The 21591-nt window shown below is 44.7% G+C and overlaps 1 protein-coding gene across 1 annotated transcript in view; it reads left to right on the top strand.

The window, feature by feature from the left end:
- Positions 1-3768: 3768 nt before the first annotated feature.
- LOC140402252 (immunoglobulin lambda-1 light chain-like) overlaps positions 3769-21591 on the top strand; it is a 47229-nt gene continuing 29406 nt past the window's right edge. The window contains exon 1 of the mRNA XM_072489882.1: positions 3769-4125. Coding sequence (XP_072345983.1) covers positions 3824-4125 — 302 coding nt within the window. The 5' untranslated portion in view covers positions 3769-3823. The remainder of the gene's footprint in view (positions 4126-21591) is intronic.

Below are 21591 nucleotides of genomic sequence, written 5' to 3' on the forward strand. Positions count from 1 at the left end.
ACAAATGGCAGAAGAATAAAGTGCTCTTTCGAAGGGTCGGGGTAGAGTAGACTCGATGGGCCGAATGGTCTGCTTTGCACTGTCGGGATTCTATGATCTATCACCTAAGTACTGTAACCGCGGTCACTATAACCGCCTCAGCAATCATTGCCGCGTTGCAAAGACGAGGCATTTCATTGGAACCACCGGCTCATGAAGGCTGTTTGAACATCTGTTGCAAATTGTTCGCCGACCGTTTATCAGACACTCGGTTCCCATTGAATACTTTTCAAACAGTCAGGAGTTCAGATCGCCGATGATTTAACCCTTTAATTTTCCGTCAGATATCTTTTTTCAACCTGAAAGCTTAGGCCACTGTGACGCGTCATCTAGAATCATGGAATCAGAAATCACAGAACACGGCCACTTAGCGAATTGAGCTGGTATCGGCTGCTTGCACGAGCTACTCAACTGGACCAGGGGAGGGTCTATCAACCCTCTTCATGTCACTATATCTGTCCACACTTCCAGGTCATTCTCCCTCAATCTCCAGGCCTCTCCTCAAATGCACGCATGCCAAGTCGTCTCAATGTCCTGCCAATGGTAATTGATTCGATAATCTCAGCACTCTCTTGTTTCTGGATTCTGTGAATTTATAAACAACTCCCGATTCATGCGGCCTCCTCAATCTTCCCCGTCATCCATTAGTTGCACCCCGCCCACCTTCTGATTATTGAGTTACCTTCCAAAACTTATTATGGAATCTACAGTACTTAGGTGATAGGTCATAGAATCCCGACAGTGCAAAGCAGACTATTCGCCCCATCGAGTCTACTCTATCCCGACCTTTCGAACGAGCACTTTATCCATGTACACTCACCCGTCTAGCCCGCGCAATTCCCATACCCCTGCCTTATCCCATGACCTAACCGGCACATCTCAAGACACGAAAGTACACTTTATCATGACCAATCCACCTAACCTGTCCATCTGTGGGAGGAAACTAGAGCACCCGGAGGAAATCCACGCATACACAGAGTGAACGTACACACTCCACACAGACAGCCATCCGAGGACAGAATTGGACCGCGGTCCCTGGCGGTGTGAGCCCGTGTGCTGACCACTGTACGATCCTGCCGCCATAGCTCTAGGCCATTAATTCTGTATTATAATAACTGTCTGCGTTACACAGATTTTCTTTGTCTAACTATCGCAGATGCTCCTGTCAGTGAAAAAAAATTCTATTAAAGTTCCTAAGCTGGAGCCCAGTTGTTATCAAACCTTCCCATTAGCTTGTTCTACGATAAGGAAAAGCAATCGAGCTCTCCAGCGTCTCCCATAAACTAAAATGTCTCAACTGGGGTCATTATGGGAAATCTCTCTTCAGCCTCTCTATTGCAAGGATAACATTAGAATCTGGTCTAGTTTCTCCTTATATTTGAACTCCCCTATCCCTGGCATCAATGAATGTCAATGAATGAGCAAAGGCCTGAATTGAGTGGATAACGCTCAGCGACATCCTATTCAGGAATATCGGCGCAGGAACATTGTCGGGCTGAGGGCAGGACTGAAGGAGTGCTGCCCTGGTGAAATAATTAAACCGAGCATTTGGCTGCTGTCTCATCTGGAGAACTAAATATTGATATAATGAGAAAAACACCGGACATCTGCTGGTATCCATCCTATATTTGCCCTGAAGCAAATTAACGAGCAACTGGTTATCTGCTAATTGTCACCTTGCTGTTAGTGATATCAAGGTGTGCGCAAATCGGCTGCCGCGTTTCATTAATATAGGGCAGTGACTACATTTCAAGCACGTTCATCACTGGGAAAAGGCATTGTTGGTCCCGAGGTCATGGAAGCCGCAACATAAATGCCCGTTGTTTCTTTCGGAGTCCACACGTCCTCGTCGTGTCTGCGCGGGTTGCCTCCGGGTGCTCCGGTTTCCTCCCACAGTCCAAAGAGGTGCAGGTTAGGTGGATTGGCCATGCTAAATTGTCCTTTGTGTCCAAAAAGGTTAAGTGGGGTTACTGGGTTACGGGGATAGGGTGGAGGCGTGGACCTGAGTAGGGGGAACTTTCCAAGGGCCGGTGCAGACTCGAAGGGCCGAATTGCCTCCTTCTGCACTGTATAATCTATGACCTATGCACTTAGCACTTGAATTGGTGCGTTATTTCCTTAATCTTCAGCCTTGTGTCTAATTTTCCTCCCCTTTCCCCTTCCATTTCAAGCATCCAATAGGACAATGCTGAACGATTTGAAGTGGTTCACTGGTATCATTGTTTCAGGAAAACAATGGACAAACCCACATGGTACAAAACTGTTCATGATATCAACAGTCATATTTCTAACAGCCAGAATTTATTTTCATCTGTACTACTCGAAAGCCAATCCAAGTCTGTTATTTGTTGCCACGCGAATATCTATTGGTTAATAGGTGTTCTCAGTGTCATTTAAACTGACATTATTCAACCGTTTCGTAGCTTTTTTAAGCAAACTTCAACGATGCTATTGATTTGCCGACAATCCTAAATGTAACGGGTCAATTTATGAACTGATCTTAGGTGATGGACGCCACTGCCTCACATCGTCAGGGGCCCTGGTGCAATTGCAGCCTCGGTTACTGTGTGGAGTGTACACAATCGCCCCGTGTGTGCGTGGATTTCCTCCGGGTACTCCGGTTTCCTTCTACAGACCAAATACGTGCCGGTTAGGTGGATTGGACAATATCAATTGACCCTTAGTGTCCAAAGATATGCATATTGGGCTGCGGTGGACGGGGCTGCTTTGGTGGGTAGTGGGCTTGGGTCGGGTGTTCTTTCGGAGGGTAGGTGCGGAACAGACGGGCCGAATGGGCTCCTTCTGCACTGCAGGGATCCGATTTAACTCGACTTTGAATGCACGAGCCATGAACGATCAGGTGTCCACCCTGTGGATCCCCAGCGCTGACCTCACAATCGGTTGGGGTTCACAGCACAGCCAAGGACGACGCACAACCAGCCCAGGGCATGTCTCAAACTGCCGGAAGGAAGATCTGATATTTCCGTCCGACCGAACACGCTTCAAAGTTCAGCTCGGTTCAGAGTCAAAAACACATTTAGCAAGGAAACGACATTGGAAATATTTTCATCAGAGCAGGAGGGGGAGGGGGCGAGGAAAATTGAGAGAAGAGATATGGAAATAAAGAAGGAAATAAATGTAAAGAGATAGATAATAACTCAAGATAGACTTACAACTGAACAAAAGGGCGGAGATAACTGCTCTGATGCAACTTCTGCTTCTGACGCACTGTCCTGTCTCCAATTAATCTGAGTCTCCTTAACCCAGTGCACACACCGGAAGGTGCCTTCGATCCACCGAAAAGATGCGATCCCACCTGATCGTCTTTCTTATTTTCCTTCTCGCGTTCAGTATGTTAAAATGTCTGATGTATGTTCGCTTTACTAAAATGGATGGGTATTGCTCAAACTGATGCAGAGGAGTGGTGACTTATGAAATCATCAATTATTTAACCTAAGATACTGGCTTATTTATTCTGTTCACTCTTTTGTACTTACATTTATTGATATTATGAAAACTTTTTAAAATTATTATACCCACGTGAAGGCCGAAGAGATTTCGCCATTTTATTGTCAATTACATGTCTCGGGGCAATTGAAGGGATTTAGATTAAAGGCGGAATTTTCATCTTTACTCTTCCGCTGCTCCAACACCCAGCCACTCAAGTGTAAGTGAAACAATCTTCATTCCTCCCCCCTATTTTCTGCTTCCAGGTGGCTGCCGGGGAGATGTGGTGCAGCAATCGCCTCATTCCTCTGCCATCAAGGAGAGAGGAACAACTGAAATGGACTGTCTACAGGAAGGAGAGCTTCGCGATACCATGTTCTGGTATCGGCAGCCAGCCGGTGGGGGATTCTTGCTAATGGGTTATATGTATTTAGCAGGCGAGGCTCAGTATGAGGACGGTTTCAAGAGCGGATTTGTTATGACGAGGACAATGGAAAATAGAAAATCAACTCTGAAGATCAACACTGTTGAACCCACGGACGCAGCAGTGTATTTTTGTGCAGCTGCTGATACGCCACAGCGGTTTACAGTCATTGGCAACTTAGACAAAAAACCCTCACACGGGATCATCGCAGACTGGTGTTGCTTCACAACGGAGTCCGGAAATTACATAGAGAGTGCCTTCGATTCTTAATTTTTTAAGCGCGTAAATCTAAACTTCACCCGATGACAAGACTGGGGGACGATAAATACAAGGTGTCCTCAATAAGATTAGGGAGGGTGGTAAAAGAGGTGGGGGGGTGGCATTATTAATTAGAGATAGTATAACAGCTGCAGAAAGGCAGTTCGAGGAGTATCAGCCTACTGAGGTAGTATGGGTTGAAGTCAGAAATAGGAAAGGAGCAGTCACCTTGTTAGGAGTTTTCTATAGGCCCCCCAATAGTAGCAGAGATGTGGAGGAACAGATTGGGAAACAGATTTTGGAAAGGTGCAGAAGTCATAGGGTAGTAGTCATGGGCGACTTTAACTTCCCAAATATTGAGTGGAAACTCTTTAGATCAAATAGTTTGGATGGGGTGGTGTTTGTGCAGTGTGTCCAGGAAGCTTTTCTAACGCAGTATGTAGACTGTCCGACCAGAGGAGGGGCAATATTGGATTTAGTACTGGGTAATGAGCCAGGGCAAGTGATAGATTTGTTAGTGGGGGAGCATTTTGGAGATAGTGACCACAATTCTGTGACTTTCACTTTCGTAATGGAGAGGGATAGGTACGTGCAACAGGGCAAGGTTTACAATTGGGGGAAGGGTAAATACGATGTTGTCAGACAAGAATTGAAGTGCATAAGTTGGGAACATAGGCTGGCAGGGAAGGACACAAATGAAATGTGGAACTTGTTCAAGGAACAGGTGCTACGTGTCCTTGATATGTATGTCCCTGTCAGGCAGGGAAGAGATGGTCGAGTGAGGGAACCATGGTTGACAAGAGAGGTTGAATGTCTTGTTAAGAGGAAAAAGGTGACTTATGTAAGGCTGAGGAAACAAGGTTCAGACAGGGCATTGGAGGGATACAAGATAGCCAGGAGGGAACTGAAGAAAGGGATTAGGAGAGCTAAGAGAGGGCATGAACAATCTTTGGCGGGTAGGATCAAGGAAAACCCCAAGGCCTTTTACACATATGTGAGAAATATGAGAATGACTAGAGCGAGGGTAGGTCCGATCAAGGACAGTAGCGGGAGATTGTGTATTGAGTCTGAAGAGATAGGAGAGGTCTTGAACGAGTACTTTTCTTCTGTATTTACAAATGAGAGGGGCGATATTGTTGGAGAGGACAGTGTGAAACAGATTGGTAAGCTCGAGGAAATACTTGTTAGGAAGGAAGATGTGTTGGGAATTTTGAAAAACTTGAGGATAGACAAGTCCCCCGGGCCTGACGGGATATATCCAAGGATTCTATGGGAAGCAAGAGATGAAATTGCAGAGCCGTTGGCAATGATCTTTTCGTCCTCACTGTCAACAGGGGTGGTACCAGGGGATTGGAGAGTGGCGAATGTCGTGCACCTGTTCAAAAAAGGGACTAGGGATAACCCTGGGAATTACAGGCCAGTTAGTCTTACTTCGGTGGTAGGCAAAGTAATGGAAAGGGTACTGAAGGATAGGATTTCTGAGCATCTGGAAAGACACTGCTTGATTAGGGATAGTCAGCACGGATTTGTGAGGGGTAGGTCTTGCCTTACAAATCTTATTGAATTCTTTGAGGAGGTGACCAAGCATGTGGATGAAGGTAAAGCAGTGGATGTAGTGTACATGGATTTTAGTAAGGCATTTGATAAAGTTCCCCATGGTAGGCTTATGCAGAAAGTAAGGAGGCATGGGATAGTGTGAAATTTGGCCAGTTGGATAACGAACTGGCTAACCGATAGAAGTCAGAGAGTGGTGGTGGATGGCAAATATTCAGCCTGGATCCCAGTTACCAGTGGCGTACCGCAGGGATCAGTTCTGGGTCCTCTGCTGTTTGTGATTTTCATTAATGACTTGGATGAGGGAGTTGAAGGGTGGGTCAGTAAATTTGCAGATGATACGAAGATTGGTGGAGTTGTGGATAGTAAGGAGGGCTGTTGTCGGCTGCAAAGAGACATAGATAGGATGCAGAGCTGGGCTGAGAAGTGGCAGATGGAGTTTAACCCTGAAAAGTGTGAGGTTGTCCATTTTGGAAGGACAAATATGAATGCGGAATACAGGGTTAACGGTAGAGTTCTTGGCAATGTGGAGGAGCAGAGAGATCTTGGGGTCTATGTTCATACATCTTTGAAAGTTGCCACTCAAGTGGATAGAGCTGTGAAGAAGGCCTATGGTGTGCTCGCGTTCATTAACAGAGGGATCGAATTTAAGAGCCGTGAGGTGATGATGCAGCTATACAAAACTTTGGTAAGGCCACATTTGGAGTACTGTGTACAGTTCTGGTCGCCTCATTTTAGGAAGGATGTGGAAGCTTTGGAAAAGGTGCAAAGAAGATTTACCAGGATGTTGCCTGGAATGGAGAGTAGGTCTTACGAGGAAAGGTTGAGGGTGCTAGGCCTTTTCTCATTAGAACGGAGAAGGATGAGGGGCGACTTGATAGAGGTTTATAAGATGATCAGGGGAATAGATAGAGTAGACAGTCAGAGACTTTTTCCCCGGGTGGAACAAACCATTACAAGGGGACATAAATTTAAGGTGAAAGGTGGAAGATATAGGAGGGATATCAGAGGTAGGTTCTTTACCCAGAGAGTAGTGGGGGCATGGAATGCACTGCCTGTGGAAGTAGTTGAGTCGGAAACATTAGGGACCTTCAAGCAGCTATTGGATAGGTACATGGATTACGGTTAAATGATATAGTGTAGATTTATTTGTTCTCAAGGGCAGCACGGTAGCATTGTGGATAGCACAATTGCTTCACAGCTCCAGGGTCCCAGGTTCGATTCCGGCTTGGGTCACTGACTGTGCGGAGTCTGCACGTCCTCCCCGTGTCTGCGTGGGTTTCCTCCGGGTGCTCCGGTTTCCTCCCACAATCCAAAGATGTGCAGGTTAGGTGAATTGGCCAATGATAAATTGCCCTTAATGTCCAAATTGCCCTTGGTGTTGGGTGATGGTGTTGAGTTTGGGTAGGGTGCTCTTTCCAAGAGCCGGTGCAGACTCAAAGGGCCGAATGGCCTCCTTCTGCACTGTAAATTCAATGAGAATCTATGATTAATCTAGGACAAAGGTTCGGCACAACATCGTGGGCCGAAGGGCCTGTTCTGTGCTGTATTTTCTATGTTCTATGTTCTATGTTAAGGTACTCCCTAATAAATCAAGAGGGAAATCAGAAGAAACGCCGACATTGGTGGCTGGTGAGAATGTAGGAAATAGACAAATATCCTTGCCGCTTTTACAGGGAAGCTGGATCAGCAGACCAGTTCACACGTATGGAAAATGCAGCTGATAGACAGTAATAAAGACAGTCTTGCAGGTTTCCCGTATGGAGCATAGACAACTGTTGGGCGGAATAGCCAGGTCAGGCAGATATATCAGGTACAATTCTAGATAACGGGCGTCATCATCTGACGGGGAGGAGTCAATAAATAGAACGGGGAACAATTTCAGGGCGTTCACATCTCCCAAATAACGAAAAATCATGCTTCAATCAAATGGAATCCCAGTTGGGATCTGATTGTCAGGGGTGCAGACAGACGCGTCACTTCGGGTTGACAAGACGTTCAATGGTGTAACACAGGAAACAGTCAGACCATTGCTGCCCTGCCGACTCTTTGATAATAACGCAATAAGAATTAGTGAATCGCTACAACACAAGAGGAGGCGACAGGACTCGTTCTACCCATGCTGGCTCTCTGCAGCATCAGCACAGTTCGTTCCACTTTCACTGCTCTTTGTCCATATTTTACCTTCAGGTTTCCTTCAAACCCTCTTTTGAAACCCACGATTCAATCAGCCTCCAGCAGAGTCTCAGGCCACAGATTTCAGAGGCTAGCCTCTCTCTGCGTTAAACAAGGCTTCTCCTCGTATTGCTATGGCGTCTTTCGGTAAACACTATGAAACGGTGCCCTCTGGTTCTCATTTGAATGAAGGATCGGAAGGTACATTTGCCGAGGACATATAATTAAGTCGGAAAATAAGTGTCAAGAGTCGTCAAAGAGAGAGGTTAAGTCAGTAGCAGAGGATTGGTATATGAGGTATAATATAATGAAATGTGATATTGTCCACTCTGGCAGACAAAGTAAAAAAGCGGCATATTATGTCAATGGAGAGAAACTGTAGAATCACACCGTGCACAGGGATCTGGGCGTTCAGGAGCTCAGATCACAAGGGTCTGTGATACACAGGAACAGCAGCACTAGGAAGGCAGATGGCTTATAGGAATTTGGTGAATCGCGGAGAGAGGAAAGGAAGTGATGTTACAGTTGTACAGGGTATTAGAGAGACAAAATCTTACGTGTGGTGTTATCTTGCTCTCCTTACCTAAGAAAGGATTAGGATGAAAAGCGACTGATTGCGGACAGAAGGGGTTTACATCTGAAGGAAGCTTCAGCAGAAGGCGTATAACAATTGGTTTAGAAGAATAAGTGCTGAACATATTGACACATGTAATATCATGAAGGGACTTCCAAGGAGTAGATGCTGAGGGGATGATTCCCCGTGCGTCGGCGTCTGGAACCAGGGAAAACTGTATAAAATTTAGGAGTCTGTCATTTCAGACGGAGGCAAGGAGATTGTTTATTTCTCTCAGGGAGTCTTTAGTCTGTAAAAATGCCCTTCCTCAGAGGGGAGTTCAGTCTGGGCCATGAAATATGTTCAAGGTTGAGTTAGACTGTTTTTGGATTAGGAATGGCCTCAATGAGTATGGGGGGGGGGGGCGTTGCGAGTCGCACGCAGGGAAGTGGGGCCGATGCCACAACCAGATCTCACCGAATGGCGGAGAAGGTTCCGGGGGGGGGGGGCGCATAACGCTTGCTGCTGTTCCTGATTGTTGTCTGTTATTTTGTGTTGTATTTCATCCGTCCACCAATGGGAACACTTTCTCTCAGTCTACCAGGTCCAGACCCCTCATGACTGGGAACACTTGCAGCAAATCTAATCTCAACGTTCGTTTCTCTGAGTAGGTCGGCCCTCTTGTTCAAATTTACCAATAAATTGGAGCCCCCTTCACCTCTTGCTCCATATTTCTTCACCTCATAATTTCTCTAATTCTCATTTTAAACCTCCTGTCAGTGTTTCCTAACTCAGGAAGTATTGTTGGCGCACTTGCCGCAATAATGCTATTCCTTTACTCGAAACATATTGCCTAGGATTGAACGTCCTGTACTTCTCATTGACCCGTGGAAGCTATCCTAGATTAATCGGCCATACGGCAATGCAGCCGCTGTTTAAGGCCACAAGTGTTCTTATTGCGGCTTGACGCTCTACCTTTAAGACGTATTTTTATTGTTGAGACAGACACAAGGAGAACGTGCAAATCCTACACAGTCACCCACGGCCAGAATCGAACCCAGCTCCATGTGAGGCAGCAGCGCTAACCGCTGTGCCACCGTGCCGCCCATCTATTGCTATTGGCTCTCTTATTCCTAATGCCCTATAAGCATCACGATTTAGCGACCATTCTATGACTTACATCAACGAGTGACAAACAGGCAAGTTTAGATATCAAGATCTGGTTTTGTCGTTCCCCTAATATTCCATTTCATTTGATTTACTCCCATGGAAATTGCATCAGGAATTTGGTAGAATAGGTCTAATGAAATTGAATCTACTGTCAGCAAGATCGTGGAACCATTACAGCAGATTTAATAAAACTGGCAACAACAAACAAATGGGGACATAAGATTATATTTTTACGCAGCTGGAGTGAGCCTGGGTAGGGCGCTCTTTCAGAGAGTCAGTGCAGACTGAATGGGTCAAATGACCGCCTTCTGCACTTCCGAGATTCTATGGAAATATCTGGAATGCTCAACATTAAAATATGGCAGAAGCAAATTGAATTCTGACTTGGCAAAAGGAATTTTTTTTTTTCAATTGAAAATCTGAGGTGGTGGGGAAGGAACAGAGACGGTGAGGTCGGCAGTGTGAACATAGTTTAGTTAACTAGTTCCGGCTAAGCACATTTTTAATTGTTTCATTTGGTACCGTCTGGTTCTGTCTGGAATTTCCCCGTGTTTTACCACACCAGTTGCTGACTTTCTTGGCCAAAGAACACTGTTACTTAAATATCAGCCCACTGCAGAATTAACCTAACGAATCTTATTTTTTATTTTATCCACCGATTCCCCAGCAGGTCCTGTTACTCAGTTCCCACTTTCATCACAGGAAAGCAAGCCGGAGAGTGGAGCGGCATTGTTTCCACAATGGAGCAGCGTTTCAGAGCATGATTTTGGCCCAGGTCACCGAAGAAGAACTTGTTCTAATCCACAATCTGATTTAGCCGTCGGAACCGTAAGTAGAACCACCGTGTAGAGAGGGCTTTGACCTTCCGAGAACGTAATCGGGAAAGTCCAACCACTGGAGACTGTCACCTAAAGATTTTGTGGTGTATTACTGCCCCAGGGCACTGTGTTCCAGACAGATTCACAACTTTGGCGATAACGCTCGCAGTGTAAACATTCATGGCGAAGACTTGGAGAAAGTGAACAGTTTCCCGCACCAGGGGCCAGTAATGACAGAGCATTGATTATGGAACTTGGTGTTTTCCTTCCATATATTGGAAACATATAACTAACTCCTCCAGTGCCAAGGAAGCCATTTAGCCCATCCAGTCTGCACCGACCATCTGAAAGATAATTTCACCTGGACACACTCCCCTCCCTATCCGTAACCCTATCCCCCCCCCCCAACTGAACATCCTTGAACACTAAGGGGCAGAGGGACAATTTGGCCCATCCACCTAACCTGCACATCTTTGGACTGTGGAAGGAAAGCGGAGCACCCGGAGGAAACCCACGCAGATACTGGGAGAACGTGCAGGCGCCGCACAGACAGTGACCCAAGGTCGGGTCTCTGGCGCAGTGAGGTGCAGAATTGCCTTGCCTGTTGATTCCTTAGTTCATATTTTTTTCTTTTGGCTTTATTGTTGCGGGTCCATAGAGACACGCCTATAAATCGAGTAGAAGAATGTGCAACTGAAAACGTCAACATGTGCTGGAAAGTTTTATATTTTGAGCAAAAGAACCCGGACGTCATGACACCCAACGGATTGGAGGAGTACGTCTTAATTTGTTTGCTGGTGGACAATGGGTTGGCCAGGTATTCTGCCCTGTAATCGACAACGATTGGTTCCTGGCAGGTGAGGCTTTTCGGAGAGAACCCAGGAATGGTAGCGGCACCCTCAAGGTGGAAGCAGTTCTCACTCTCTCGCCGCGGCTGATTACTGTTTGAAGGCAGAATCTTCTAGACCGTGAAGGAAGAAGCTGTCACTCTTTCTCTCGAATGCGACTGCCTGCTGGATGTGTGAGTCCAGAGTGAAAACTATTAAAAGCTGAAAGAAGAGATCAGGTCTATCTGAAAGTCTAGACTGAAAGAAACTAACTGAAATACGTCCATCTGAAACAAAGACCCTTATCCTTTTACTTTCATAATTATTTTACACCCCTGTTTTCCTCTGTGTTTGTTTGTCTGTGTGTGTTTGTTGAGTTTTGCCTGAAACCGTGACCCCCCCCACCCCGCGCATCTGGTCCACAAATCCCTCAAAAAAAAAATTCCATTTAGATCCGGTCATATCTCTAACGCCTTGCATTATTGTGGTAAAATGTCTTTATTCTGATATTCCATTCCATGTGCAATGCAGACCACCACTTCCATTCCTGGTTCAATTTTCTCTCTGTCTGTTCGTTTCCTGAGATTCGTATGCAACGACAATCAAATTCCTTTGAATAGCAGCATTAAGAAGGATTTCCATATGGTGCATCTTAATAAATTAATCACTAGGGTCACGGAATGTTGCATCGGTGACGAGTGGCAGAACGGATTGTTGCCTGGCTTCAAGTCGGAAAGCAAAGTGTTAAAGGATTCAGAGTGGCAGAAGGTCATGTGGCGGCAGCATGGGAGCTTTTCCCAGGAGAGCGGGCAGAACCCTCGTGTTGGAGTAGCTGCTAAGCTAGTGAATAAACTGCTCCAAAATCTTTGTTGTCAGCGATTCGGGAACCACAACATTTAGATGGTGTCAGGAGTTGACAGTATTGTGCCAAGACTTTGCCGCATCGTCCCGTTCATCTTTGATTAAAACATTTTGGGTAGTTGGGAAAATTCGAGAAGAAGTGGCTCATTTATTGTGGTGCTTCATTACCTGTCAAGTCAAAAAGGCCAAAGCTTCCACTCATTCAAACTTAGCACGCCGGATGCCGTCGAAAAATTAGAATCATTCGTTTCCAAAGAGAGGAGGAAAAAGACGACCCTGAAATAATCCTTAAAAAGTTCAAGAATATCTGCCTACCAGTTTAAGAAAAAGCGTAATCAGAGATAAACATGAGTTCAATTCAACAAACCCGATGAATCAATACTATCACGCTGAAAGAAGTGTGCGTTTAGAGCTCTTACTGATGAAGTCATCAGTGATCGAATAGTTTGTGGAATTCATAGCGATTTTGTTCGCAAGCAGCGGCTAAACCAACAATCAGAAATAAACGGTAAACAGGCGGGAAACGTCCCCAACTGCACCGGCCAACATGCTCCGAACAGAACAATTTGCTTTGAATATTGTAAAGGATGCAACAAATGTGCGAAATGGAATCACTTCCCAAAGTGCCACTGGACAAAAGCATGGCAGCTCCATCATGTCATCAGCAACATTGCACTTGGTCGGTTCTCCACGGGTAGGAGCGTCAGTCGATGAATGAATTGGAGTTCAGCCAAAGAAGCAAAGTTGCCGAGCCTCCAACGCACTCTATGCGAGAGTGCGAACACTATCAAAGGGAAGGGTGAGATTTTTACCACCCTCAACATAATTGGCAATAACACAAGACAAAAGATAAAGTTTGACACAGAAACAAAGTGTAACGCATCATCCATTTGAATGTTACTGGGACGAGACCAATATGCAACTCCGCACCTCAGCACGAAGTCGGATCTCGCAGCTTATGGCAAACAGAATATCTGCACCAAAGGCGTATCTACCCTCTATTGGACACACAACAATTTCAAGTTTTATTTAGTAAATCAGAATTTAAGGCAACTACTAAGTCTTCTGAACATAATTACATTTGTGCTCATTCAACTTGGTCCAGAGTTTGTGCTCCACAGCTGCAGGTTCCAGAGATGGCAGCATACAGAGACCTTTTCAACTGCTGCATCATTGGTAAGTTACCAGTTGTGTACCATTAGATGACTTGGTGCCACCAACAGTCTATGCTCCGAAAAAGTACCGATCACCATGAAGCAGAAAATAGATAATGAGCTCCATTGTATGACAACACTGGGTGTCATTGCTCCTATCAACGAAGCCACAGAATGGGTTTCAGCAATGGTGCCCTCAGTAAAGAAAGATGATACAGCCATGGTATGCATTGATCCAGTGCATTTGAACAAAGCGCTGCTCAAACCTCATCACTCTATGAAGACAGTGAAACAGGTGATAGCAGGCATGCTAAATGGTGTTAAACCATCTCAACGTGAACTGTGTGTTTTGACAGATTCCGGTAAATGAGGAATTCTCCAAACTAACCACATTCATCTATCTGGTAGGCAGATACCGTTTCCTTTGCATGCCCTATGGAATCTCTACTGGCAGCGAAGTCTTCCAACTGTGAATGGAGCAATTCTTTCCAGGTCAACTTTGCGAGATCTTCGTTAATGAGATTCTGGTTTGGGGTCGTAGTAGCCAAAAACATGCTACATGTATTTGTCTCGTCCTTGACAGAATAAGGTCCATACAGTCGAAGCTGAACCTTGTGAAATACAGACTGAGGGTCAGCCAGATTCCTTACGTGGGCAGTTTACACACAGCCAATAGTTTAAAGCCCGATCCAGATAAGGGAATGGCTATATGATGGATGACCAATCCTGTGGACAAGCGGGCCATAGAACGCTTTCTGGTACAACAAATTATCTTTCCAAGTTTATCTTTTGTTATAATGAGGTAACTGGATCTCTTTAGCAACGTCTCCACTACGCCAGCAAATGGCGCTGACAAGAGCACTGCACAGTGCACGTCAATAGACTCAAACAAGCACTCGCAACCCCAATAGCACTTTGATGTTTGAACCTTCAAATTTATATCAGCATAGACTTGGCGCAATAGCCTTTCCTTCAAGGCCCCTTACTGACACTGTTACTCGTTATGCACAGATTCAAAAGGAACTTCTTCCTTTTGGCTTCGCCTGTCAGAAATGTCATGACTTCACATATGGTCGTCCTTCAACTGTTCAACCTGATCATCAGCCATTGATAGATTCTCTTGAAGAACCCTCTCTACATTGCATCTGCAGGGCTGCGCCGTGTGTTGCTAAAGCTGCAATGTCACAATCTGTGCATCACATACAAACGGGATAAGAAGCTGCACTTGGCTGATATCCTCTCCAGAGCCTTCTGACCCTGCTCACATCAGGCGGGTCCCGAGCAATGCATATATGTTCTAGTGATACATGTGCTTTTCTCACGTCTAACCGAGGAGCTCAAACAGGCCTAACAGTTGTATGACGTCATCATGAGGGGCTATCCAGAATCCTCAATGGAGCTTCTTCCCCATTAGAGATGAACTGACCATAAAGATTGCACTAATACTGCTCTTCGGAGGAACAACGCCTAACACCTTTACCAAGGCAGCCCGGGTCAAAGCTGCCAGGCACAGGGCCAATGATTCAACCGTTGACAGCTCCACTGATATGATAAACCATCAAGTCTCGGTTGCATTGTGGTAAATTTTTTCTACACTCTTTCCAGTTTAATAATATGCTTTATATAATAGGGTGACAAGAACTGTACACAGTATTCACAGTGTGGCCTCGTTCATCGATGGTCTAATGTCTTGTAAAACTTCAGCAAGACGTCTCAACCAAGCATGCCGAATGCCTTCTTCACCACCCTATCCAACTGTGACACCACTTTGAAGCAGATTTAAATTGTACTCCTAGATCTGTTTGTTCTAACACTCTCCCCAACACCCTACGAATAACTGAGCAGGTCCTGCCCCGATGCGATCTACCAAAATGCATCACCTCACATTTATCGAAATTAAACTCCATCTGTGATTCATCAGATAACTGACTCAATTGATCAAGATCCTGTTGCAATCCTAGATAACCTTCTTCACTGTCCACTATGCCACCAATCTTGGTGTGATCTGCAAATATACTAGCCATGCCTCCTAAATTCTCATCCAAATCATTAATATAAATAACAAATAACGGTGGACCCAGCACTGATCCCTGAGGCACACCGCTGGTCACAGGCCTCCAGTTTGCAAAACAACCCTCTATAAGCAGTTGACCTAACCATGCACTGCAGGCTCAAATTCCCAGAGAAAGTACTGCAGGAAGAGGGGAAAGGGTAATACTGACCTGAAAGGGGGGGGGGGCATACTAATTACACCAGGATGCTTTTGAACCAGATGGACAAGCCCTCAAGCTTGTGGCGAGGGATATGTCTGCGGAAGAACCAACTTTCCATGTAGGATTTGATCCAAGGTTAAAAGTAATGGCTAGTGTAGAAAGGATGTGCAGGTTTGACCTGTACTCATTAGATGACATAAGACAGACATTGTTGTAAGGACGAAGACTCTGGGGGAGCTATGCAGGATAGACTCTGAGCGGTATCTTACCCAATGGGGTATCCGGTGGTAGTCAAAATAAGGGGATGAGTTTGATCTCTAAGAAGGTCATTAATCTCTGACATTATCTTTCCCAGCGAGCAGTGCGGCGGAGGGGCGTCATTGGATGCACTTAACGTTGATTTAGTCTGATTTCTGCTCGACACGGAAGTCAGGTGTTATGGGGAGCTTGCTGAAAGCGGAGATAAGGATCAGATCAAACATCTGTTCCGTGAATAAGTTCTGAATGGCCTCCTCCTGCTCCTTAATCTTACAAATTTAAGAGTTTATGAGAATTGAGAAGAGCAAGCAGCTGCATGGTTGTGGAGGTAGTAGGTGCATTGTTGATAATCGTTCAATATTCTGTGGGCTCCGGAATGGTTCTTGCAGATTGGAAGGTGATAAATGTAACAGCACCATTTAAGAAAAGTGGGAGAGAAAACACAATCAACTACAGATCTGTTAGTCTGACACCAGTAGTAGGGAAATCCTAGAATCTATAATAATCTATGATAAAGGATGTGATAACAAGACAGTTTAGAAATTATGGTAGGATTGGGCACAGTCAACATGAAGCTATAAAAGTGAAATGTTTAACAAACCTGTTGGAGGTTTATTTGAGGATGTAATTAGTAGAATTGATCAGGAGGGAACGGTGAATGTGGCATATTTAGATTTTCAAAAACTCGCTTGAGGAGGTTCCATACAAGAGGTTAGTGAACAAAATTGGAGTCAACAGAATTGGGAAAATATACTAACATAGATTGAGAAGTGGGTAACGGACAAAAACAGAGCAAAGATAAGTGTGTCATGTTCAGATCGGTGAAGCTGTGATTAGTGGGCAAAGCAAGGATTGGCGCATAATCCCCGGATATTCACTGTCTATATCAATAATTTGGATGGGGGGTGGTTAAAGATAATATTTCCAAATTTCAAGATGGCACAAAATATAGGAGGACGTGTGCATTTTATACCTCAATGCAGACAGTCTCGCCGGTGTTAACTTAAAGTGTCTTTGCTCATGGGTCATTGGAAGCTCACATGCAGGCAGAGTAAGGAATTAAAAAGGCAAATAGCATGTTGGTCGTTATTATAAGATGATCTGAGTACAGGAGCAAAGATGGCTTACTGAAATTATATAAAACATTTGGTGAAATCTCACCAAGCGCCTCATGTGCAGTTTTGGTCTCCTTACTAAAGAAGAGATCTACTTGGCACAGCGAAAATGCAACAGAGATTCAGGAAATAAATTCCTTTGATGGGGTATTGTGTTTGACGAACGATTAAATAGGCTGACCCTTTATTCTCTTGCGTTTTTAAAAATAAGAAGTGGTCGCAATCAAGCGTACAAACGTATTGCAGGACTCAACAGGGTAGATGCAGGAAGGATGTTTGCATTGTCGAGGTTACGGTGGTGCGGTCTCTAGAACCTGGAGATAAAGTCTCAGAATAAAAGGCAGGACATTTTGTACTGGCGTCAGGAGGAATCTCTTCACTCAGAGGGTGGGGTACCTTTGATGAAGTCTATGTCTTAGAAGGCTGCGGAAATTCTGTAATTGACCATATTCAAGACTGAGAGAGATAGAATTTCTACATATTAAGAACTTCAAGGAATATGGTGATAGTGCAAGAAAATGGTGCTGAAGCAGAATCCCAGCCCTGATCTGTTACTCGCCGAGCGAGCTCGAATAGCTGAGAGACCTACTTCTGGTCCTATTACTTATGTTTTTATGAGAGCCCACCATAATACGTGACTTCTGCATATTCAGAATGTTGACCCCAGCAACGTGGGAATTTAGTACTGTGATTGAGTTGATAGAATACTGTCCTCCAGTCCCCTGCCGAGACGTGGCAAATATCACAGAGTGCAATTTTAGCAGCTATCATGTTATGTTTGTCTCTTTGCTGTTTTGGGACCTTTCTTGTCTTGTGCTGTTTGCATGATTACTGGCCAGCAATTAACCTGAAGTGCAAAATACTGTACATTTGACTCCGATTTCGAGCCTCATAACAACATTGTCCCTTTTTTACACCCTCCAACTAATCCTGCTACTCCGTTCATATAGTCAGAGAGGTTTACCGCACACAAAAGGCCCTTCGGCTCATCACGACTGGACTGGTCAAAGACAACCACTTCAGTATTCCAACACATTTTCCCGCACGAAGTTATGAAATGTTATGAGGGACTTTGCCTCCAACAAACTTAAAGGCAGTGAGTTCCAAACTCCCGCCACCCTCTCGATGAAAACCTTTTTCCTCATATTCCCTCTAAACCCTTATCTTAAATCTATGCCCGCTTGTCACCCATCCTCACACCAAGGGGATAGGTTTCTTCCTGTCTACTCTATCTATGCCCCTCATGATTCAATACATCTCATTCATGTCCCCCCTCAGTCTCCTCTGCTCCAAGGAAAACAAACCCAGTTTATCCAATCGCTTTTCATAATTAAAACTCTCCAGCCCAGGCAACATCCTGGCAAATCTCCTCTGCATCCTTTCAAGTGCCATCACGCCCGTCCTATTTTGTGGATTCCAAAACTGCGCAGAATACTCTCGTTGTGGCCTAACCAACGTTTTATATAGTTCCATCATAACCTTCCTGCTCTCCAACAGTATGCAACGGCTGATAAAGGCAAGTATACCCTCTCAGCCACTGTATACATCTGCTCTGCTACGTTAAGAGACTGGTGTACATGCACAGCAAGGTACCTCTGATCTTCTGTACTTAAAGGATCCTGCCAGTTATCATGTATTCCGTTGCCTTGGTTGTCCTGCCCAAGTGCATCACCTCACACCTATCCGGATTGAAATCCATTTTCAACTCATCAGCCCATCTATTTCCCCCTGTAATCTATGGCAATCCTCATCACTATTTATCGCCTCCCCAATTATCGTATCGTCTGCGAACTTATTGATTAACCCTCCTACATTAATGTGTAGATCATTTATGTAAACCACAAACAGCAGGGGGTCCATTAAATGATCCGTCTGTGACACCACTGTACACAGGCTTCGAGTCAGAAAAACACCCCTGGACCATCACCCTCTGCTTCGTGCCACTCAACCAATTCTGGATCCAATTTGCCAAATGTCCTTGGATCCCATGGCTCTTACCTTCGCCATGAGTCTCCCAAGTGGGACCTTTCTGAAGTCCAAGTAGACTAATTCAAAGGCATTTCCCTCATCTATACACCTGGTCACCTCGTCGACAAATTCAACCAATTGATCCGTCGCGCCCTGCCCTTAACAAAATAATGCTGACTTTTCTTGATTAATTCCTGCCTCTCAAAGCGTACATTAATTTTGTATCTCAGAATTGCTTCCAATAATTTCCCCACCACTGAGGTTACACTGATTGGCCTTAGTTTCCTGGTTTATCCCTTCCTCGCTTCGTTAATAATGGTGCCATATTAGCTGTCCTCCAGAGCTCTGACACCTCTCCTGTGGCTAGAGAGGATTGAAAATTATTGCCAGCGCCACTGCTATTCGTCCCTTGCCTCACTCAGCAACCTGGGCACACTTCATCTGGCCCTGAAGACCTGTCTACTTTTAAGCATGCCACCCACTCAGAACCTCCTCTCTGTCTATGCTAATCTATTTAATTTTATCACAGTTGTTCTCTTCCCAGATTTCTATCTCTACATCATCCCTCACATGAGTGAACACCAACAGGAAGTATTCACTTAGAACCCGACCTACGTCTTCTGGCTCCACACACAAATTACCACTATGATTCTTAAGGGGCCCGACTCTTTCCCTAGTTATCATTTTACCCTTAATGTACTTCAAAAAAAATTAGGGTGAAATTCTAACCACAGAAGGATGGCTTTCTACGATCTTGAAAAGCCCATCCACCCAAAAAGGAATTATTAAACCAAAAAGATTAAGTTCCATTTCCTTCACTTTCTATAGGGGCGGCACGGTTGCACAGTGGTTAGCAATGTTGCCTCACATCTCCAGTGACATGGATCAATAGCGGTCTTGGGTGACCTTAAGGTCTGTGTGGAGTTTGCACGTTGTCCACGTATCTGCGTGGGTTTCCTCCAGGTGCTCCGGTTTCCTCCCGCAGCCCATCAGATGTGCAGGTTAGGTGGATTGGCCGTGATAAATTGCTCTTTTGTGTCCAATGGTTAGATAGAGTTACGGGATGCGGTGGAGGCGTGGAATTAAGTAGGGTGCACTTTCGAAAGGCCGGTGGAGACTCGATCGGCCGAATGGCCACATTCTGCACTGTAAATTCTATTATTCTATGAATAAGCGGTTGCTAACTGATCGTGGGTGACGGATGCTTATAGGTTATCTTTCTGGACTATGAATCCAGAAATCTGGAGTGATTATCTGAGAATACTTCACATCCCTCCACAGTACCATGGGGATTTAAATTCAGTACATTTCTCACGAATTCATGTGTCAGCAATGGAGACCATGGAGTAATCGGGTTGTTGTAAAGAGCTCCATGTGTAACTCAAACCCTTCGAGAAAGAACTCTGTCAACCTTATCCTGTTTGGCCTCGACTTGACTCTAAACTGAACAGACATGTGAGAGAGAAGTGACTCTTAACTGCCCTCGGTTATTTGCGAATGAGTCTCTCAGTTGTATTCAAGGAGGCCGCTTATCACTACCTTATCAGGAGCGATTATGGATAATGAATGAATGTAGAAACTGCATACCCATGTTGCATGAATGAATAAAAGCGAAAGAAGCAATCTATTAATTGGGCTGTCAACACATTGAGGCACAATATTACGAAAGTATTAAGTGGCAAAGATTTTTTGCAACCAGAGACAATTCAAACTTGCTACACATGTTGCATGTCAGGACCCAACTTAATCAAAATGCTCTTGACTGAAATAATTCTTTCATGTTTGGCTCAATATTGCATGCATTCATTGTCTCCCTCAGGAGTCTATAGTAAAAGAATGACTGATCTGTCCAAAGACAATACGAATCACAGGAATCACCGACCTTCTCAGGTGTTCATCATTCTATTATTGCCAGAAAGGGTGATAATTCCTTGGCGTTCTGGCGAGATTGAGTATGGGCACAGCTAGTTAAATCTTTCCTCTAAGACAACGCATTAATCTCAGAAATCAACCCAATACACTTTTGAATGAACAGTCTTCAATAAAAGTCTATCCTTCCTTAATCAGTCAAAGACTGTGCGCAGTACTCTAGGTTCAATGTCAACAAAATGCTGCAGGGCCACAGGAAGACTTCCAATGTCCACAGAAAATAAATTGTTCCTTTCAAACTACGAATGTGGCTTTATTATGCCATATACAGCTAGACGATACGGAGAAAACAAATGTAATGACAAGACAAATAATCCTGCTGTTCGGCCCAACGCCACAAGAGGGCCTCATCGCAAACATGTTCTACCAACAGAAGAGCATTTTCTGTCGAGCTGACAGCATTCTACTGGCAGTTATGGGCTCATCTTTTACTGGTAAAATAACAAAAAAAATTAAAAATACGTCCTCCACTTTACTAATCTTTTTTTTTAAAGCACAACCGTGCGTGTCTTATCGATCTAATTCTAGAGCGATATTATCTACCTCTCTAAGCCCTAAAACTCCACAGACACTGAAATATGTTTTTATGAAGTGAATTCGCTGCAGTAATTTGGGAAACACAGAATCCAATTGCTGTACAACAAACTCCCACAAAGGACAACGTAAACACCAGCCAATCTGTTCCAGTGAGCATTTAGTAAATACTTAGCATTTAGTAAGTATTTAATAAATCACAGGTTCAATTCCGGACTTAAGGGACCATCTGTGTGGAGTTTGCATTTTCTCCCCATGTCTGCGTGGGTTTCCTCCGGGTGTTCCTGTTTCCTC

The sequence above is a fragment of the Scyliorhinus torazame genome, chromosome 25, assembly GCF_047496885.1.
Source record: "Scyliorhinus torazame isolate Kashiwa2021f chromosome 25, sScyTor2.1, whole genome shotgun sequence".
Taxonomy (NCBI): Eukaryota; Metazoa; Chordata; class Chondrichthyes; order Carcharhiniformes; family Scyliorhinidae; genus Scyliorhinus; species Scyliorhinus torazame.